Source organism: Callithrix jacchus, chromosome 10 (assembly GCF_049354715.1).
Source record: "Callithrix jacchus isolate 240 chromosome 10, calJac240_pri, whole genome shotgun sequence".
Classification (NCBI taxonomy): domain Eukaryota; kingdom Metazoa; phylum Chordata; class Mammalia; order Primates; family Cebidae; genus Callithrix; species Callithrix jacchus.
The window spans coordinates 3,987,646-4,008,409 of NC_133511.1; the positions used below are offsets into that span (position 1 = coordinate 3,987,646).

At 39.6% G+C, this 20,764-nt stretch overlaps 1 protein-coding gene across 3 annotated transcripts in view; it reads right to left on the reverse strand.

Annotated features, from left to right (window-relative positions):
* The window catches only part of PDGFD (platelet derived growth factor D), a 244,740-nt gene that overhangs the window by 88,833 nt on the left and 135,143 nt on the right, over positions 1-20,764 (reverse strand). For 2 of the 3 annotated variants that reach the window (XR_013522796.1, XM_002754356.7), the window contains exons 2-3: positions 5,619-5,823; positions 1,698-1,878 (exon numbers count right to left, since the gene is read on the reverse strand). Coding sequence is in view for 2 of the 3 variants with exons in the window: in XM_002754356.7 (XP_002754402.4) it covers positions 1,698-1,878; positions 5,619-5,823 (386 nt within the window). In the remaining variant the exon portion in view is untranslated. The remainder of the gene's footprint in view (positions 1-1,697; positions 1,879-5,618; positions 5,824-20,764) is intronic. The other variant, XM_002754357.7, reaches the window with a different exon arrangement.

Genomic DNA, 20,764 nt, shown 5'->3' on the forward strand with positions numbered 1-20,764 from the left:
TGAATGTAGAAACCAAAGGTTCACACTTCAGTTTTAATGCTGAGCAGAACTGCATGAGCTTGCAATAAAGTAAATCACGCTTGATGGATTATTTTCAAATTAAAACTGGAACTAGGGTTACCACGTGTTATTTTTTTCATTTACAATGTTCTGATGTAGAATTCACTTAGTGTTTAATAATTCACCATAATGTAAAAAAAAAAAAGCCAATAATATATTTTTTAAAGCAAGATTTTTCCATTTCTCAAAACTTAATTTTTAAGAGAAAAAAAATTTAAAAACAATACATCGATGCCATTTATAGTACTTGTTCTATCCTGGCATTCACACTTGGAAAAGGGACAGAGACAAACTTAAAGAGAGTGAAAACTGATCCCAAAAGGGAATACACTACAAATAACTGAAGGGTTCAGCGAGATTTCTGTTAAGGTATAGACATAATTATCCAAATGTCTCCGTGAACCTGACCTACGGCACTCAGTCATTGTGTTTTATTATGCATCCTTCTCTGTTGTTACTGTTTGTTGGTTGGTTGGTTGGTTGGTTTTAGAGACAGAGTGTTGCTTTATTATCCAGGCTAGATTGCCGTGGTGTAGTCATGGCTCACTGTAGCTTCAAACTCCAGGGCTCAACAATTCTCCTGCCTCAGCATCCCCAGTACCTGGGACTATAAGCACATGCCACTACAGCAGGCAAATTTTTACTTTTTTTGTAGAGACAGGGTCTTGCTCTGTTGCCCAGGCTGGTATCTGATTCCCGGCTTCAAGCGATTTCTCACCTCAGCCACCCAAAGTGGAGGGATTACAGGCATGAGCCAGCGCACTTGATCTGTTATAGCTTTTTAATTTTTTGTCATCTCTAGCTGACTAGAAGCTCCAGATGGTTCAAGTACCCTGTCTGTCCTGCTTACCTTTGTATCTATCAGAGTGCCTGACAAAGACCAGGAACGGACCATTATTTCATTAATGTATGAATAAGCAAAGCAGATTGATTGCCTGTGACCCAACAGCTAAAATTAACTACAATGTAGATTTTGGCTCAATATAATGTTGAATATTTTCTACCAAGTCACAACCACTTACAGTTGAGAATGGCCACTGAGGTGTTTAAGGAGAGAAAATGCTGCAAATGAGCAAGATCGTAGTAAACAGGATTCCCACTCCTGGGTCCGGAGCTGGACCTTTTGATTTTGCAGATCCTTGCGAGCCCCGAGGCTCTATGATTATAACACAGACCCTTCCCAAATCTGGGTCATAATTGAAATTAAAAGTATCAGGACTTTTTTTTCTGTGATAGAATCTACAGACAATTTTTCAAACCCAAAGAGGAAATTATTTTCTTTAGCTTTAATTCTGAAAACAGGTTTAATTCTCGCCTACCTTCTATCTGACTACACATTTACCCTGCTTCAGTTGAATCAGAAGGCAATGTAGTATCTGCTTTACTCTAAACCATTTACCTTCTCCTATTTACTAGCTGTCCTTCAAAATGCATGGCCCAATGGCTGACTTAATAGATCCAAAATGGTATTTCTTACTAACAAGGACTTTAACATTTTGGCCATCAGGTAGAACAAACCACGTCATAAGGAGTTAATGAAGTTCACGCACCCTCAGTGAATTCGATCATAGAAAACTGATCTTTATACTTCATGAGACCAGTGTCTGCTTTTAATATAAAGTGGCTAAGCTACTCACCACCAAAGAATAATAAATCTTGAATCCAGGTTTAGCCACAAAGTAGTCATCGGACTTGAATGTGATTTTAATTTGGTTCGTTCTTGATTTTAGCCTTGGAGGAACTTCCTTGTGCCCACACCATCGTCCTCGAATAATGGTACTGGTTTCAGATATGTCTTCCACTTCCACGAAATCATACCTACAATCAATTGGACACAATGAACATGTTTTGATTAAAGTAGATTTTGAAATTCATACTTTCACTGAGAAATTGAAGGTAGCATATGTGATTTTTTATGACTACCATCTGAAATGAAAATTATAGTGTACAAAAACGTTAAAGGAAAGCTGGTTTTTGGATTAGGTTTGCAAATTCAAACTCCAGTAATCTTTTCTGAGAAAACCTTTACATACAATTAGCCATGACTGCTTCTAAACCTTCAATAATAAAAATGGGTTACTTTCTGAGCATCTGGCTTTAGAAAGTTTTCTTGGAAAAACCAGTAAGCGTAATCTGTTGGCATATTTTAGGAGACGTAGCTCTCGTTATATGCCCATATATTAACTATATAAAGTTTTTGAAACAAATACCAACTCTGAATTACTTTAATTCATTCGGTGCTTTCTTGAGAAAGTAAATGATCTATATCTATATAGCTTACAAAATCAGCAATGTCATTACAGAAAATAAATGAATGCACCCATGATTTGCTATATGCTTTTTTTGGAAACTATCTTTTAGAAGGATCACATCACAAAATATGAAGCTTATCGTAAGGGAAAGCATGTAACTTTGAGGAGAGATATTTGCTAACCAATATTAGAAAAATCTGGGCTGGTTAAACCACGTGTGAATGAGCTTAAGACCACAGGTTCACCTGTGGCATGGGTGGAGCCAGTGGAATCCTGGGATTGAAGAGGAGAGCAAAAACCTCTTCACTTATCCTTCCGCCTATTTGGTCTTGGAAGTACTCCCAGAGTGGTACATCATTCTATTACACAGTAGGACACAGCTTACATCTTATAGGGAGCATTTATTCTATTTGCAGCCCCCTAAGATGTTAGAAGACTCTCCTTGAGAAGCTGAACTATTTCTTTCAGTTTTGGTCATCAGTATCTGATTCCGGCAGAAAGTCACTTTTCCACAGTGACTTCAGATGCTAAAGTCACAGGCAAATGATGGACATTCAGAGGGAGCAGTGGCAGAAGCCTCACAACCATATTATAGAGTTCTGTCACAATCATCAGAAGGAATCATCATAAGAAACATTATTTCTGAAAACACAGGGATACCAATTATAGCTTTCCTGGTCTTATTCATGCACCTCAGATCTCTACTGGATTGGGAGAGGTGAACTAAAGAGAAAGGAAAAAAGAATGATATTGTGACTAAATTTCTCTAACAGTGATTTACAAGGCCCTTATGTCCATGGGCTCAATTTTCTTACGGGTAAAGTAAGAAGGCTTATATAATTTTACCAGCTCCATATCTCTTGGGTGCTGTGTAAATTAATTAATGTTTGTATGGTGCTTGGAAGGTGAAAAGCACTAACAAAGTATCATTATTCAAGCAATAAAATATTACAATGTAAACATCAAGGAGGCTTTGGAACAGATGGTAGGAAAGCAATTCCATTTCATTCTGTATACAATATGTGTAAATCACATTTACTGCACAAAGCATAAGTATACTTGAAACTTTTAATAACATAATAGGTCACTTTTGTTTAAAGAACATATCAGTGTAACTTTAACTCTAAACCTGAAGTCAACAGCGGACTATTTTAGTTCTTAGGGAGGGTTCTGAGACAAGCCTCTGGACTCTTTCCCTTCTTTCTCTGTTCTTTTCTACCTGCTATCCTTCTATTTCCTTCCATAAATTTTGAGGAGCAACTAGATTTGATGAATGGTCCAGAAAGGAAACCATCCTGAGTCCTCCTCTCCTATTTTCAAGAATGCCAAAAGGACTCACTGCTAGGATTAAAACTCCAGCTCAGTAGTACAGACCTGGCTTCCCTTCTGTGATATTGTGGTAATAAGAAATATATATATATATTTGGTCTTTATTTCAAGGCTCCTAAAATTCTTGGAATTTCTGGGTGTTAGGGTAAGAGTAGCATCTTTTGTTATCCATAATAAGCCCCCTTCCAACCATACCAGAATTAATCCTAATGAATAAATTAATTGCCTCTTGGAAGTACCTGTTGGAAGGTCCCTAGATGGCTTCAGAATGGGGACTGGTCACCAGAAAGACAAGACATGATTAGAGAGTTGTAACTTTTGGCTCTACCTGTGGACCTCTGGAGGGAGAGGGCCTGGAAATGGAGTTCAATCACCAATGATTTAATTAATCATGGCTACACAATGAGACATCCATAAATACCCTTCCAGGCTGGTGAACACATCGAGGTGGAAGGTTGCAAGCCCAGAGAAGGCATTCTTTACACACATCTTCCATTTGGCTGTTCCTGAGTTGCATCCTCTATAATAAACTGGTCATAGCAAGGAAAGTATTTCCTTGAGTTTTGTGAGCTTTTCTAGCAAATTTTTCAACCCAAGAAGGGGGTTTGGGAACCCCTATTTATAGCTGGTTGACAGAAGTAGGAGAGGCTTGGAAACTGCAACTGACGTAGAACATGGAGGCAGTCCTGTGGCACTGCGCCTTAACTTGTGGCATCTGACACTGATTCCGGATAGTGTCAGAACTGAATCGGATGGGACAACACAGCTGGTGCTGGAGAATTAACTGCTGTGGGAAAAAAACCCTGACCTCACAAATTTGGTATCAGAAGTGTTTTGTGGGCACCCTTCATTTCATCACCTTCAATGATCTTTTAATAGCTTTTTTTTCTCATGTTTTTTAAGCACAGAATATTAGCTCTCTTTTTCAAGGTTGAAAAGACACATGATCAGCATTAGTTTATCCTCTCTGTAAATATTAACTGGCTCTTACTTAATGTATTCATCTCTGCTTTCTGGCATATTACCCTCTGTGGTCCCAGAAAGTAATAGTCACTGCTGTTATTCTCAGCAAAATAGCAATATAATAAAAGCTGTCAGCATAACAAACACGCAACAGAGGACAACCAAATTTGAGGCACCTCTTCTTATTATTCAGAGAAGAATAAACCTGCTGAAAGGCTGTAGCAGGGAGTAGTTCATTGGCAATGCAGAACAAGTGTGTGCAGTAAAGAACAAGAAAGAAAAAAATCCTCCTCAAACCTTATACATGCTAATTAAGTGAGTTCAATGCTGTGAGCAGACACTGAAAGAACAGCCCAGGCTTCCTTTGATAGATATGCTAAGAAGGGAGAAGATTATCAGACAGCTTTCATCTTCTACTTGTGACCCAGAAACAGCAGGAAACAGACCCTTCTGTGGAGCACAAGGAATCTGGGATGGGCTTTCTGTTCCTTCCCTCCCATCTATGAAGCCCTCACTCTATGAACTCAGGGTCAGACCCTGAGTGGTTTTCCCACCCATCATCTCCCAGTGCTGGCATCATTCATTATGGTTACGAAAGCCTGGGTCAGCTGCATCGGGCAGGGGTTTATGCTCCCTAAGCCCATGGCAAGCTTTGACCAGGGTCACATGATGCAGCTGCAGGTGACCCAGAATGCTGGATACCTGTGCACAAATGCAGTTCTGTGCCTGGAAAAGGGCAGGACCTCCGGATTCCATCCTTCTTTGGAGGTCACGCAGTCCTGACAGTTGACAAGTGAGTTTCTGTGAGTCCTGCCAGGGTATTCGGCCCTCTGCAGCAGCAGGCTATGCTATCTTCTCTGTTAGGGTTGACGTAAAGGCTTTTTGAAACAGAAGTGACATGTGTTGGGTCCATTTAAAAGGCTCAAAAGGAGTGTTTGATGTGATGCTTTAAATTCATCTCTTGTTTTTCATCTTGAAATAGTACCCTAAAATGTTTTCTTTTTCCCCACTTACCTACAGATACCATTTTCTGCTTCCTCTAATCCAAACCGATGGTCAAACACTAGCTGTATCCTTGTATTCTCTTGAGAGTGAAGCCGCCATGTCAGGAGCAGATTCCTGGGGTAGCTGCTGGGGAATCGAGGGCTCTGCACGTAGCCGTTTCCTGTCACCTGGATGGTCTCATCTCTTCGGTACAAGTCTGTGAGGTGATTGCTCTCTGTTAGTAGTCAGAACTTGCAGAAATTAGTATGTTGCTCCAATTACAGGAAAGTAAAAAGAGAGAACAATTTATAACACATCACAGTTCACAACACTTCTTAATTTTGCTAAAAATCATTAAGACTAAATGGTAGCCCCTCTGCTTAAACAAACAACGTGTTTTTCTACTATTATTCTTCACCTACCCAAATTCCTCACAGATACAGATTTCACGTCTAATACTTCATACTTGGAGAGGAGGGTTTCTTAACATCCTTCTCGACAAGCAAAAACTAACAGCCATCTCAGAACTCAGGTTCATTTGGATTGCAATTATAATCAGCAAATAATTTCAAATCGTTCATCCTTCTCCTTTTCCACGAAATGCAAATAAACTTTGTTTCTTACACTGATCATGTAGCAAAGTATGTCCAGTGACAAGCATCTGAGATACTCATTAAAGACTGCTGAATGAATGAATGAGTGAAAAACAAAAGAAAAGACTCTAGAGATGTTTAATGACCATTTATTTTGTATTCAAATGACATTTTCCAGTGGGTAACCTTCTGGTTAAACAAACGACACATCTTTCTTCTAGTGTCCCTCGCCTCCCTAAGTCCTTCCAAATCCACCCTTGATGTCTAATTGTGTACTCCGGGTGCTCTCCATATCACTTTTGTCAAGGAAAGATGAACAACTGTCTCAGAACTGCAGTTCATTTCGTATGGATGAAAATCGCACTAAAATCATGGATTCAAATGCTTCATCCTTCCACCATCAAAAAATCGTAATTTTTTTGTCTTGGTTTTTCTATGACTGAAAATAGGTCCAGTTCCTATTGTATTTTCTCTATGTTGTTACCCAGATAAAAAGAATTTATCTGGGTTTTGTGCTGGGCTCTTGGAAGAGAGCTTCAAAACCCTTGGAATTTCTCACATGATAGAAATGTTTTTGTTACCGATGACATGACCCCTGGGACCACATCTGAGTTTACGCTAAAGCGGTGACTCACTGTGGGCCCACGGATCGCTTCAGGACGGGGGTCAGCCATGCCAGGTAGACCAACCGTGTGATTAAGGGTTAGGGCTGGGAGCCATATGATATTCAACCTGATCTCTCCCCTAACCCCTGGGGATGAAAGAGGATTGAAGACTGAGTTCACTCATGCTGATGATGATTCCACCAGTCATGACTGCATAATGAAACTCCAGTGAAAACTCTGGACACCAAGACTTGGGTAAGCTTCCTAGATGGGGGTATACATTGCTGTATCAGGAGGTTGATGTGTCCTGAGGACACAGAAGCTCCATGCTTGGCACCCTCTCAGACCTTATCCTATGTGCATCTTTATTTAGCGGGTCCTAATTTATATCCTTTATAGCAGAACTTTAATTGTAAGTATAGTGTTTTTCTGATTTCTGTAAGTTGTTTAGCAAATATTAAACCTGGGTGCTTACACGGACTCCCAAATTTATACGCAATTGGTCAGAAGTGCAAATGATCTGAGATCCCCACACTTAATGTCTCAAATGAGTATCATATTGTGGTGCTTGTGATTATAACCTATGAAATTTGGCCTAACTCTGGGTAGTTTTTATCAGAATTGCATCATACAGTGGATTCCGTTTTCATCCCTCCCAATATTCACAGTTCATTGCATTTCAAATTTTGGCTTTTTAGGCCCCACCATAAACAGACCTCCGGCCACAGTCTATTTATGTTCTCCTGCAGCGAGTTTACTCTGAGGCCTATAATTCAGTGAGCCTGGTCAGGGGAGCTAAGCTTGCTGGAGGAAACCGCTGTATAAAGTAGGGTTTCTGGGGGTGGCTGTTAGAGCTTCCAAAAACAAGAGAAAGAGGATAAGAATTGGCATGTGAAGTTCAAGTCTCTTTTGCAAATGATTTTGTATGTGGACATTTCAATTTTTTAGAGACTCATTTAATGTTAATGCATTCCAGCTTCTCCAGCTAGACTTTGTAAGCGCGAGAGAGTCCTAGGAAAAGCAACGGGTAGGGAGGTCCCCACTCCCTGCCTCCAGTCATGGCACCGCTTCCAACAAGCAGACAACTCCTGAGGAGCCGAAAATCATTTCTGCCTGCTGAGTCTTTTCTCTTCCCCTGATCTTAAGCTTAAAGTTTAGCTGTGAAAATTGGTGTCTGCCCGTTTTATCACATGGGGCTTTTAGGAAATGTGTCTTGATATGGTTTGGCTGTGTGTCCGCAGCCAAATCTCATCTCTAATTGTAATCCTCACATGTCAGGGGAGGGATCTGGTGGGAGATGACTGGATCACGGGAGTGGTCCCCCCCCATGCTATTCTCATGATCATGAGCAAGTTTCCATGAAATCCGATGGCTTGAAAGTGTGGTGGTCCCGCAACCCCTGCCTCCTGCTGTATGTAAAAGGGGCCTCGCTTCTGCTTCACCTTCTCCTGTGACTGGAAGTTTCCCAAGGCTCCCCAAGCCATATGAAAGCGTGAGTCAATTAAACCTCTGTTCTTAATAAGTTGCCCGGTCTCAGGTAGTGAGTCTCAGCAATGTGAAAAATGACTAATACAGGTCTGAACGCGGTTTTCCAGATCGACTGATTTGAACTATTAGTCAATCAACAATTACTTATTAAGCACAGATTAACCATATTGTATTATAGTATTTTCAAGATTTCTATCATTTGAGTATCACTCTCACAACTTTTGCCATATTTTCATACCTCTAGCGCTATGGATTAATTTATTCATTTCTTTCTAAATCAGTATTTTAATCAAAAGCAGATTGAATCCAAAATAAAACATTATGCCAATAATATAAATGACAAGCAGCCATGATTTGCCATGCATAGAAGGTAACCATAAGTGTGAATATATAACTATTACATTTAAAAATATCTAACTCAGGTATTCAGATTCCTCGTTTGTGTAAGGGAATTAAGCGGCATATTTTCTCTTTGGTTTCTTTAATGGGTATTATATATTCTTTCTTTATAGTTTCAGCTGCTGTGTTAGATTAGAATATAATTTTAATATGTTTAAAGAATGGTTCTTATCTTTGTACATTTGGAAAACAAAGTTGGTGAATACTGCCCAAATGTAAACAGGCAAAAGGGAATGCTAAATGCTGAGTGTAAATGCTGTGGTTGCTCTAAGGCTAAGTGGAGAATTCAAGGTGTGTTCATATGATCCTTGCAAGAGGCCTGCCCAGAGCAGAGTCCAGCTCGGCTCACGTGAGACCTAAGGGCTACAAGCTTTAAAGAAACAATGGAAATATTTGAAAGCCAGGCAGAAACATCTGCACTTGATATGTGTACAACAGAACGGCCCTAGTGTGGGGGAATAGTTTGTTAAAAAGAAGATTAGCCTGTTGGTGCTACAATAGACAAACTGGAGGGGGAGTGCCTGCGGCATCACGGCCTCCCAGGAACCACAGGTGAGGGTAACAAGGTCCTATTCTAGAAGGGCAGGTGACAGTGATGCCACTTTGGGGGAAAAATAGAAAAGACCTTTCAGAAAGGAATGCAAAAGTACGGGTCAGCCGGTAGCAGCAGCGTGCTAACCCTGGAGCCTGGGTTCAGTGTGGTATTACTGATGCTCAGGGATGTGGCCAGGGGAAACATTGTAGAGAAATCGAAGTTTTGTTTTGAAGTGGGATGAGGAATTCAAGTGGAAATTTAGCAAGCTTCAGGGGTTACAGAGCTAGCTAGGCGAACAGATCAGACACAAGGCATCAGCTCAGAGAGGGGAGGGGAGGTCCTGGGAATCAGTGATCCCTCTGAAGAACAGGTGAAGCTTGGTGCTGGCAGACATACCCTGGGAGTGGCAGGTGACACAAGAAGTGCCTGTCTGGAGCAACAGCTGAGAAGGAAGCTGTGTGTAAGTCAGGGTGCCCAGAAAAGGGACAATTTCAAGGACAGAATGGTCAATAAAATCACATGCAAGAGCAAGACCAGGGGACAACAGATGGAGAAACTACCACAGAACTTGGCGATAATGAAGTCAACGACATCCTTTAGAAGTACACTTTCAGATCCTTTGTAAGTATGAAAGGGGCCTCCTTTTTTCCTAAAACATCATTAAAGTCTGTGCTGTCTTCAAGGTATTAACTCTGGTTATCAGTGAATGCCAATTACATTTCTATGAAAGTGTAGAAGGGGTGGGGAGAGGAGCTTCCTCTTATGTAGTTTGATTAAGACAGTACAGTCAGCCCTCCGTATCCATGGGTTTCACATCCATGGATTCATAACCCTGAAATTAAAAATATTTATTTAAAAAAAGGACGCTTGTGTCTGGGCTGAACACGTACAGACTTTTTTTCTTGGCATTATTCCCTAAACAATACAGTATAACAATGTTTACATAGCATTTACATTGTCTCTAGAGGTGATTTTAAGCTATAAAAGAGGATGTGCATAGGTTATATGCACATAGCACATCATTTAATATAAGCAGTTTGGGTATCTTTATAGTATGTGGAGTGGGAGGGGGTTCTGGAATCAATCCTCCATTAATACTGAGGTATGACTATATTTGCTTCCTATTTTGCAAATTTGTCACAGACCTATGCTGCAGTATACTCAACTATAGGGGAAAAATAACAGTATTTCAGATTATATTTCCTTAAAAAAATCTGCCAAATATACATCCGAACAAACAAAATATGAACAACAGCAAATATACTGCTAATCATGCTTATTTAGTGCCTGGCATTGTTCTAAGCAATTTACATACTTCGTTAATACTGTCTAATCAGTTTATATAGGTGATCTCTTGTGTGTATACATATGCCCATATATATTTATAACCACTTTGAAATAGGTATTATTACCACCATTATTTTGTTTTGTTTTTGGAGACAGTGTCTCATTATGTTGCCCAAGGTGGAGTGCAGTGGTGCAATCTCGGCTCACTGCAACCTCTGCCTCCTGGGTTCAAGCAATTCTTCTGCCTCAGCCTCCCAAGTAGCTGGGATTATAGGCATGCACCACGATGCCCAGCTAATTTTTGTATTTCTAGTAGGGACAGAGTTTCACTATGTTGACCAGGCTGGTCTTGAACTCCTGATCTCCAGTGCTCTGCCTGCCTTGGCCTCTCAAAGTGCTGGGGTTACAGGCATGAGCCATTGTGCCCATCTCATTACCACCATTTGACAAATGAAGATTCTGGGGAACAGAGAGGTCTAGTAACTTGCTCAAGGTCACAGAGCTAGTGAAAAGTAGAGTCAGAATACAACCAGGCAATCTGGTTCCAGAGTAGATGCTTCTAATCACTGTGCTGGACAAAGTGTTCCTCCTTCTTAGTCTGAAATTTGCTTGAGGCAATTTTGATTCTTTGCTATCTGTAATCCACTTCTAAATCAGGTTGTTTACATATAAACTTCATGCCAACTCAGGGCTATTTTTAGCAGAAGAGTTCTAATGAATTATAGATACAAAGAGCAATCTATCAGGTTAAACCTGAGATAACTACGGAAGTATCCTATCGTATACAAAGTCACATTCCTAAACAAAGGCATTTACCTCCATGTGCCAATAACAGCTAACATTTCTGGAGCAATGACTATTGCCAGGTCCTCCAGTAAGTGGTTTAAAGCCATCACTTCATTCAATCCTTACCACAAGCCTACGCCGGTGGTAATATCCCTACTTTACAAAGGAAATTCTGAGAATTTAAGACACGTGTGACCTCAGCCACAAAGCTTGTGGTGGAATCAAGATGTGACCTTAGTGTATTTTCAGAGCACACATGCTTACCCAGAACACTGTACTAGCTGTTAAACTATAAAAATAGGGGAAAAAATCACCTTTCACAGAGGGAATAATTCTTCTGTATGTTTACATAACAAGAATATAGCTTCATTTTACATTTTAATACAGAAAAAGGTACACATCCTCATAAACTCTGAGCTATGCGTTTGACTTAAAAATAGCCAATTAAAATTTTTAAAAAGCTAAAATGTTGTATAATTTTCAATTTTATTCCCAATTGTTTAACAAACAGCTCACGCAACCAAGTATCCCAGGAGCTCATGAAAGTCACTGTAGGCACTGTCACTTATCTCTGAAATCTATCTAGACCAATGGTTTGCTATGTGTGGTCTTCACGGCGACATCATTAACATCACCTAGAAGTCTGCTAAAAATGCAGATTCTCAGGCCCTACTCCAGACCTGCTGATGCAGGAATGCCGAGCACGGAGCCAAGCACTAGATACATTAATAAGCCTCCTAGGTGATTCTGATGCACCCTAAGGTTTGAGGACCAGCGACCACGTCACATTTTCTGTTTTGCTTCTTATTCCCGACTTTCCTGCTACCTCCTTGTTTTGACTCTGTAACTCAAGTCTGATTTTTCATCTTGTGTCCTCGACTGATGATTTATTGACATGGACAGGAGACAGGGAAATACTGAATGGAAGAGGGTGGTTCCCCAGCAAAGGTCCCACCCTCAAGGTTGGAAGTCTGCAGCGCTAAATGGGAACAGCCATTCCTGTTTTTGTGCCCAAACGTTGCTTTGGGCCTGCCACCCCACCCTATCCTGTACCCATAAAAACCCCAGACCCCAGGCTCCAGAAGCAGATGAGGAGGAAATGTACAGAAATGCAGAAGAATGGCTGAATGGCATGGCAGAGAGAAAAGAAGGATCATCTGAGCATTGAGAGGAGTTCAGCTGGGGACAGCTAGAGAGGAGACCGTCTGCTGGACAGCCAAACCCCAGGGAAGAGCATATTCCCCGTCCATTCCCCTTCCAGCTCCCCACCCATCCTGATGAGAGCCATCTCCACTATTCAATAAAACCGCAGCATTCATCCTTCAAGTCCATATGCAACATGATTCTTCCTGGATGCCAGACAAGGACCTGGGTACCAAGAGGGCATGGAGCTGGTTAACACTTAAGCTGTGTGTGGACAGCAAGGCTAAAAGAGCACGCTGTATCATGTGCTCATTTGGACTTTGAGAGATGCAGATACTCACCCCTAGATGCTGCCGTGGGGCTGGAGCCCAGGGGTCTCATCTGCATGCTCCCCATCCTGAAAGGGGTTTGAGTGCGCATGACAGCCAAACAAGAGGAGCCACACTCCTGTTGCAGGTCCTATGAGGGGGCTCAGGGAAGGATCGCGTTTCACTGTCTCAGACTCACCTGTCTATTTCTGACCTTGGAACCTCCTCCAGGACATTGTTTCCGGTATACAATGTCCTAGAGCAAGAGGCTACAGAGCTGGTGCCTCTGACTCCCTTCGACAGTCTCACCCCTTATCCAGCTCTCCCCATTCATGAAGAACTCACCCCTGGCCCCCATAAATGTACGTGATAATCCATCATCATCTACAATAATGCTTAAGGAGAAATGAAACTATGAATAATGGTCATGTTTCTTCTTCTCATATCATAAAATTATAAATGACAGCATAAGAGGCAAAAGAAAAATAGTTGTTGAATTAAAAGTTAAAATTTAGATCAGACAGTGATGTAGTTGCAGGCTGTGCCATCTCACACAAACTCATTGGAACACTACAGACATGCCCATTTGTCCCTTGTCTCAAGACAGCCAGGAACCAACAGTGTGACTGACAGTCACAAACCCTTTTCAGCTACAAGTCAAAAGCAAGTAAGAGTCAGGAAATCCCAAACTTGAAAACGATTTTTTTTTTACAAAATATCATTAATAAAAGTGCTGTTTCATATGTCATAGCAACAATGTTTGCCCGGAATGTAGTTGAATGATTTGTAAACTATACGGTCCCACTTCTGTTGCTAAACAACCATAGTAACCTGAGTTTGTGTGGGATGCAGTATAGTTTACAAACACCCATTTTGAGAGTCCATCATAGAAATAAGCTGACGAGATAGAAAGCAAATATTATATTTTCATTCTGTTATTTTATAATAATTGTTTTGTTGTTACTTCAGCAGGTAACAAAAGCACCATAGAGAAGCTAAAGTGATTTAATGCAAGCCCAAGAATGGAAGCTTTACCATCTAAGAGCTGAGTCTTGAATTCAGCTCTACCTCTTTCTAGTCCTAGGAACTCTTCTCCCATATTTCAGACAGCAGCATTATTCACGCCATGTCATCCCTCTGGCTTCTGTTTCCCAACCTAAGACATGACGGGGCTGAATAATGTGGTACTTTAGATTCGTTCCAGGTCCAAAATGAAGTGATACCTCAATAGTTTTCCTCCACGCGGACAGAAATGCCAGTGGTTAGACTACAGATAATAGGTAAGATTAAACAATGCTCCGAAAATAAAATCTCAAATCTCAAATCATCAACATGTAAGTGGTCAGACGCTCTTGGTAACTATATGTAACATTCTATTATATTAATATTATATGTAATAAATATTATATATAGTTATAGGTTACCATCTGAAAAAAGAATACAAGTGGGTAATACAACAAGTTATTCTAATCCATATTAACTGAGAAAAATCTCTATTTCTCATCAACTAGGCAAGTGTCCCAGGCACATAATTAGCCACTTAGCACAACAATTTGTGTTGAAAACATTATGAAGAAATTGAAATAAAGGTTTTAATGTAGAAACAATGTATTCTACCTTTTGCTCTCTTTAAAACTAACTAAAGACTTCTTCCTGAGTCTGTGTAGATATAAGACATAAAAACTGAAGACACTCAAAGGTGCTGTATAATTTCTTTTAAAGTTTCAAAGGGAAGTAAAAATAAAATCATATTGGAGAAAATTAAATTCCTGAGGGAATTTAACTATGTCTTGTTAATCAACGTAGCCCCAGTACATTGCCAGTCTGGGCATATGAGACACTCAAAATATATCTTTAAAAACATAGATGGATGAATTACTACAAATCATGCATATTGTTTATGCATATTATAATAAGAATTATTATGAACCTGAAAGATATTTAGAGGTAACAAATAAAAGGCAGTTTTACCAGAAATGAAATTTTAAAATACCCAAATAATTCATTTCTAAGAAATACATATAAGAATTCTTTTACACTGTTAGTGGGAGTATAAATTAGTTCAACCATTGTGGAAGACAGTATGGTGATTCCTCAAGGATCTAGAACCAGAAATACCATTTGACCCAGCAATCCCATTACTGGGTATATACCCAAAGGATTATAAATAATTCTACTATAAAGACACGTGCACACATATGTTTATTGCAGCACTTTTCACAATAGCAAAGACTTGGAACCAACCCAAATTTCCATCAATGATAGTCTGGATAAAGAAAATGTGGCACATATACACCATGGAATACTATGTAGCCATAAAAAAGGATAAATTCATGTCCTTTTCAGGAACATGGATGAATCTGGAAATCATCATTCTCAGCTAACACAGGAACAGAAAACCAAACACCAAATGTTCTTACTCATAAGTGGGTGTTGAACAATGAGAACACATGGACTCAGGGAGGAGGACATCACACACTGGGGCCTGTCTGGGAGTGGGGGGACATGTGGGGGATAGAATCAGGAGAAATACCTAATGTAGATGACAGGTTGATGGCTGCAGCAAACCACCATGGCACATGTATACCTATGTAACAAACCTGCACGTTCTGCACACGTATCCCAGAACTTCACGTATAATAATAGAAAAGGAATTCATATTTGTGTAGCCAGGGAAGACATATTTATGTAAGCCTACATTTGTGAGAAAACATTTAGCATAAACATTAAGGTATTAGTTTTGTAAGAGCTGCATTGAAACGATCCTGCTTACCATCTGGTTTCGATATTAATTCTGAAATAACTACTTCTTACTCTGTCCTATTTCTATTGAACAACCTACCAGCAGCACCATAGCGGGGCCCTACAGTACTTTAAAAAGTTGTGGCTCTGAAAGGAAAGAAGAAGAATGTTGGAATGAAAGTAAAAGAGTTTGCTGTTATATGTGGGGGCTGCTCTTGGATTTATGAAGCAATATACAAAATCAGTGACTGACTAGATTCCATAGATTCTCATCCTATGCAACCATCTAATTTAGAATAGCAAGCTCAGCAAGATGAATCAAAATCAGTCCTGTGTCTTGCAAATGCATTATTATTATTCAATCACCTCAAATAATTTCTGCATTCTTCCTCAAATAATCAAAACATAGAGAAGTGTCACAGGATGCAAAACAGTCCTTTAATTGGTGAGATATTGTGCAGTGTTTCATTGAAGTAGCAAAAAAGAGATGAGAGAGATGGACAATAGAAAAGAGATTACGGCAGGAAGTCCCTAATTTAAAAATAAATAGGTCAATTTGTACAGCAGACCCTAAAACACTCAACTGGGATTAAACTGAATTGAATTAGATAATTTTCCATGAATTATCTCCTAACTTAAAAAGTACAGGGTTGGAGTCTCACCATGTGCACTGATAAAGGTGAAAATTAGACTCTAACCATGTTAGTTTAAAAATCAGCATGTAAGCTTTTTCGGCTTTTCCCCCCTAGTGTTTGCTAACGCACTGAAGCTTGCAGTCAATGAACTGAAGTCCTCCTGGGACTATTAATAGGCTGGTCTTCATTAAGGAACTTTTGGTTAACACATGTTCCTACTGAGAATTAGACTTCCACTAGCTCACATCAGCTTTCCAAAAACAACATCCACCTGTGCTCAGTCTAGGGCCTGCCATTAGGAAACTCATGAGCAAAGATGATTAAACATCAGACATTTATTTAGAATTCTCCAGCAGAGATTTTTCTAAGATCTCAGTAGTAATACAAAAACCTTTCTCTTTATAAAGATTTGGGGAAGAAGGAGTTGGTTATTTGCCAGTTACATACATTTTTTTAAAAAAACATTACAGCACTTTTTGGCACAAACCAAGATATTGATGTTACATAAACAGCCATGCTCACAGTAACCATTTGGAGACAACGTTTTTTGCAATCACTTGATTGTCCCCTAAGCTCAAAATTATTCTTCTCCAAGAATCTGAGTCTACCAAAAGAGAAGTAATGAAAAAGCACCATAAACTCCTACTGAATACTTGTCATAAACACTCACCCGGAGTGTAGTAATACCCAAAGTATTACATTGATAATTCTTATTCTTCACCTCACTATATCTTTTAATGTACAAAAATTTGTTTTGTTATAGTACATCAGTGAGCAATCATATTCTTTCCTTCAAAATAGCTGTATTTTATAGGTAGATTGTGGAAATGATTGTAAACTATTAAAATGGATATATCATTTACCTCCCTGAAATGACTTTTGGTCTAATTTTTAGAATATTTGAATATGGTAAAGATTGGTCCCAAATAACCATGCTATATTTGATCTCATTATGGCAGTTCATATTAATTAATTCTCTTTTCTTCTATGGTAGTCTTTTTGTGTTGTGATATTGCCATCTACATAAAAAGCATGTGGAAACTAAATGAAACAGTAAAACAGAACTGTGAGGGTGAACGGAAATGCTGATGGCATGGCGGAGAGTATTACAGTGTCTAAGGCTCCTGAATAGGGATTCGTGTCCATCATACTCACTTAACACCCAGGAAAGAGTAAGACAACCACAATGACAAACATATCTGCTTTAACCGCTGCCAACCTAGCTCAGAGACACAGAAAATGTAACAGGGAAAATAGAAAAGTCATATCCAGGGGTAACAAGATGTAGCACTTTCTCTAGAGAAAATTTATTCTAGAAAACCCAACATTGTTATAAATACTGTGCAGAATGAGGATTTTTCCAGAGTAACTGTAAGAAGTAATCAATCCCATAAAGCTGATGTGCCTTGAACAGTGTGGATCTGAGGCAATGATGATCAAATATCCTAATGCTTAAATGTCTGTGTAGACAAAGATGAAAGCATTTTCCTAGTCACTTCTGACTAAAGGGCTCACAGATTCCTACGAGGAAGCTGACTGAGAGTCAGTTTGCTTTATCGCTTGTGATGTGCATAAACCTATGACTATATTTAATATGTACGTTAGTTATATATTACATAATGAACGCATGTGTATTTGTAATTATACTTAAAATAAATGTTGATTAAATGATATGGCTTCAGTGCTATTTAGGGATGAAATCACTTTTTAATGCCAAAGTCACTGCATTGCAAAGTACTTTTTTTCACATTAACATTTTAAAATAGGGAACTATCGCATGACTACTGTTAAATGTTAACTGTCCAGTTTTTAGGAGGAGAAGCACATTGGGACATAGTTTTCATAGATTTTGTGAGCATAAATTTAGTCCTGCGTAGGAGACAATTGTTCATCCAATTTCAACTTCAAATATTAACTTTGGCAGGATAATATATGGAAGAATTATAATGTATTTAGATATCTGTCACTTGTAAAGCATTTATAAAGATTGTACTGTGATGCACTATGAAAATTTATAAAGTTTTGTGAAGATAAATGAGTATGGAAAAAGAAATGTAAATATACTAAAAAAATGAAGATGTAATGTCGCATGCATATTCTGTGGTTAAAAAAAAAATGAAAGTGTTTTCTTGGACCAAAGCTGGGAAAATGTATGAAAGTAAAAACTGCATTTTGATTTCTCACTGATGCTCCAAGAAATAGATTCCCTGCCTCTCTCAGAAAATACAATTAAAAGCAGTAGAAATTATGAAATGTTTCGGGATAGTCCAAAGAAGCAGTAAAACTACGAAAGATTAATGTAAATGCTTCAGGCACTGTGATGGTGCTAAATATTGACCTGTCTAAAGTTGGAGGCTTTCGAGAGAAGTACTTAACATCTAGTGATACCTAACCCAAGGAAAAACAAAATGATACAAGTAATGACAATTCAGATGAATTCCTAGCATTCTTTGATATTCCTCAAAATTATGTGGAGTCCTAAAAGTGCAATGTTGAGCAAATCATAGTAACACATACTGGTTCTGGAAAAGGTAATGTTACTTTGATGCTGTGTATCAATACTGAATTATAGAAGTGATTTAAAAGATTTGGCAATTCAATGTGAAAAAGGCTTCAATTTGGACTTGGGGATAATAAAAGAGATTATACTTTTCTGGATAAATGCATACTATTATCATTTTATTCAACAGAATTCTGTATGCTTTTAAAGCAGATATTTTATTCTTTCCCAAAGCTATTACTAAGTCAATGCTAGGTCATACAATGGATGGCGTTTTAGAATGAAACAAGCTTTTGGTTTCCTTGTCAAAGCTCACGCTAACAAATCTCTTCAAATATCCTTATGTAGACAACTGTGTCTCCTCCATGGACACTTGCCTAATGTTACTCCAGTGAAACAGCATTAGTTAGGAAAGGACAGATTACAGTAGCTTAAATCTCAGTGGTTTTAAAGCTTATTTTTTTGTTCATGCTACATGCCCACTTTGACTTGGTGGGGCTCCACTTCATGTTTCTCTCTCTGAAACCCTGGAAAATAAAAGTTTTAGCACTGCAATATTTGGAACTCTCCAGGGGAAACCAGGAGATGAAGAATGGCCTAAGAAAACCGTATGGTCACGATATGGACAGGAGGCAGGAAATACTGGGTACAAGAGGGTAGTTCTGCGGCAAACGCTCCACCCACAAGCCTGGGCCTGCGGCCCTACATGAGAACTTCACATCCCTGTTTTCCCACCCAAGTGTTGCTCTTTCCGAAACCACCTTGGCCTGCCATGTCCCCCACCTGTATCCATAAAAACCCTAAACTCCACTGGCAGAAGAGAAGAGCAGCATGGCGGAGAAGGAGAGAAAAGAAGTATCTGAATGTTGAAGAGACAGCTGGATAGTCGGAGACTCCAGGAGAAAATAATCTTCCCACTCTATCTCTTTTCCAGCTCCCCATCCAGATGAGAGCTACCTCCATCACACAATAAGACCTCTCCATTCACCATCCTTCAAGTCTGTGTAACCTGATTCTTCCTGGATACCAGACAAGAACCCATGTACCAGAGGGCAGGGTGTAAAGGGCTGTCATCCTGACCCTCCGCTGAGCTGGTTAACACTTAGAAATGGATGGCAACTACTAAAAGAGCGTTCATTGTAACATAGCTTTAAATGCTACTGTGTGGCTGGAGCAAAAAGCTCTCATCCCATCCGGGCACCCACTCACCTGCACGCTCCCCCTCCTGCAAGGGTTTGAGTGCAGTAGCCAGTTAGTGAGCCACACCCCTGTTGCAAGTCCTGTGAAGGGGTCCAGGGAACTCTCCTGTCTCAGCCAGACCTAACTTACCATAGAATGGAGCCTAGAAGTAAAGGGGAACTGGAAACTGTAACAGTTCAGTAACGACTACTTCAATGGCATACCTGCCTCCCAAGTAGAAAAGTGTGAGGCTTGACTTGTCTTTTATTTTCCAGTAGGTAGCACAATCCAACCATACACTGAGTTACATCTCATTGTTATTATAAATCACTGCAGTGGTGGCAAAACAGATGGTCAGAATAGAAATGTATCTCCAAGCAGAGGAGTCATCAAGGTCTGATGACTAGAGGAAGAAAAATGGTGCTGAGCTGCCAAAAATACATTTCAGTAAGTGGTCTTATCTTGGTCAGAACTCATTATCTTGCTAGAGATGGCTACTAGGTTTCATGCAGTAGATAAACTAGGATAGAGTTAGTAACCTGCAGTATTCATCTTAAGAATTCTGAGCCTGTGTCTATGTTAAATGGAAACAAAAAAAAATGGAAATGACTAATTAACAATGTCTGGCATGGGCCTGGAAACAGAGGTAGAAACATTTTTCATCCCTTTATATCACTACTGAATAATATTCTTCACCTGCTTCTCTACATTTGAGCTTCCCTCATGCCTATTCCATAAGACTTGTACGGGTCTGCTTATGCCTGTAATCCCAGAATTTTGGGGAGGCCAAGGTAGGAGGATAGCTTGAGGCCAGGAGTTCGAGACTAGCCTGGGCAACACAGTGAGACCCCCCCATGTCTACTGAAAATAAAAAGGTTAGCTGGGTGTGGTGGCATGCACCTGCAGTACCAGCTACTTGGAAGGGTGAGGCTGGAGGAGCACTTAAGCTCAGGAGTTTGAGGCTATAGTGAACTAT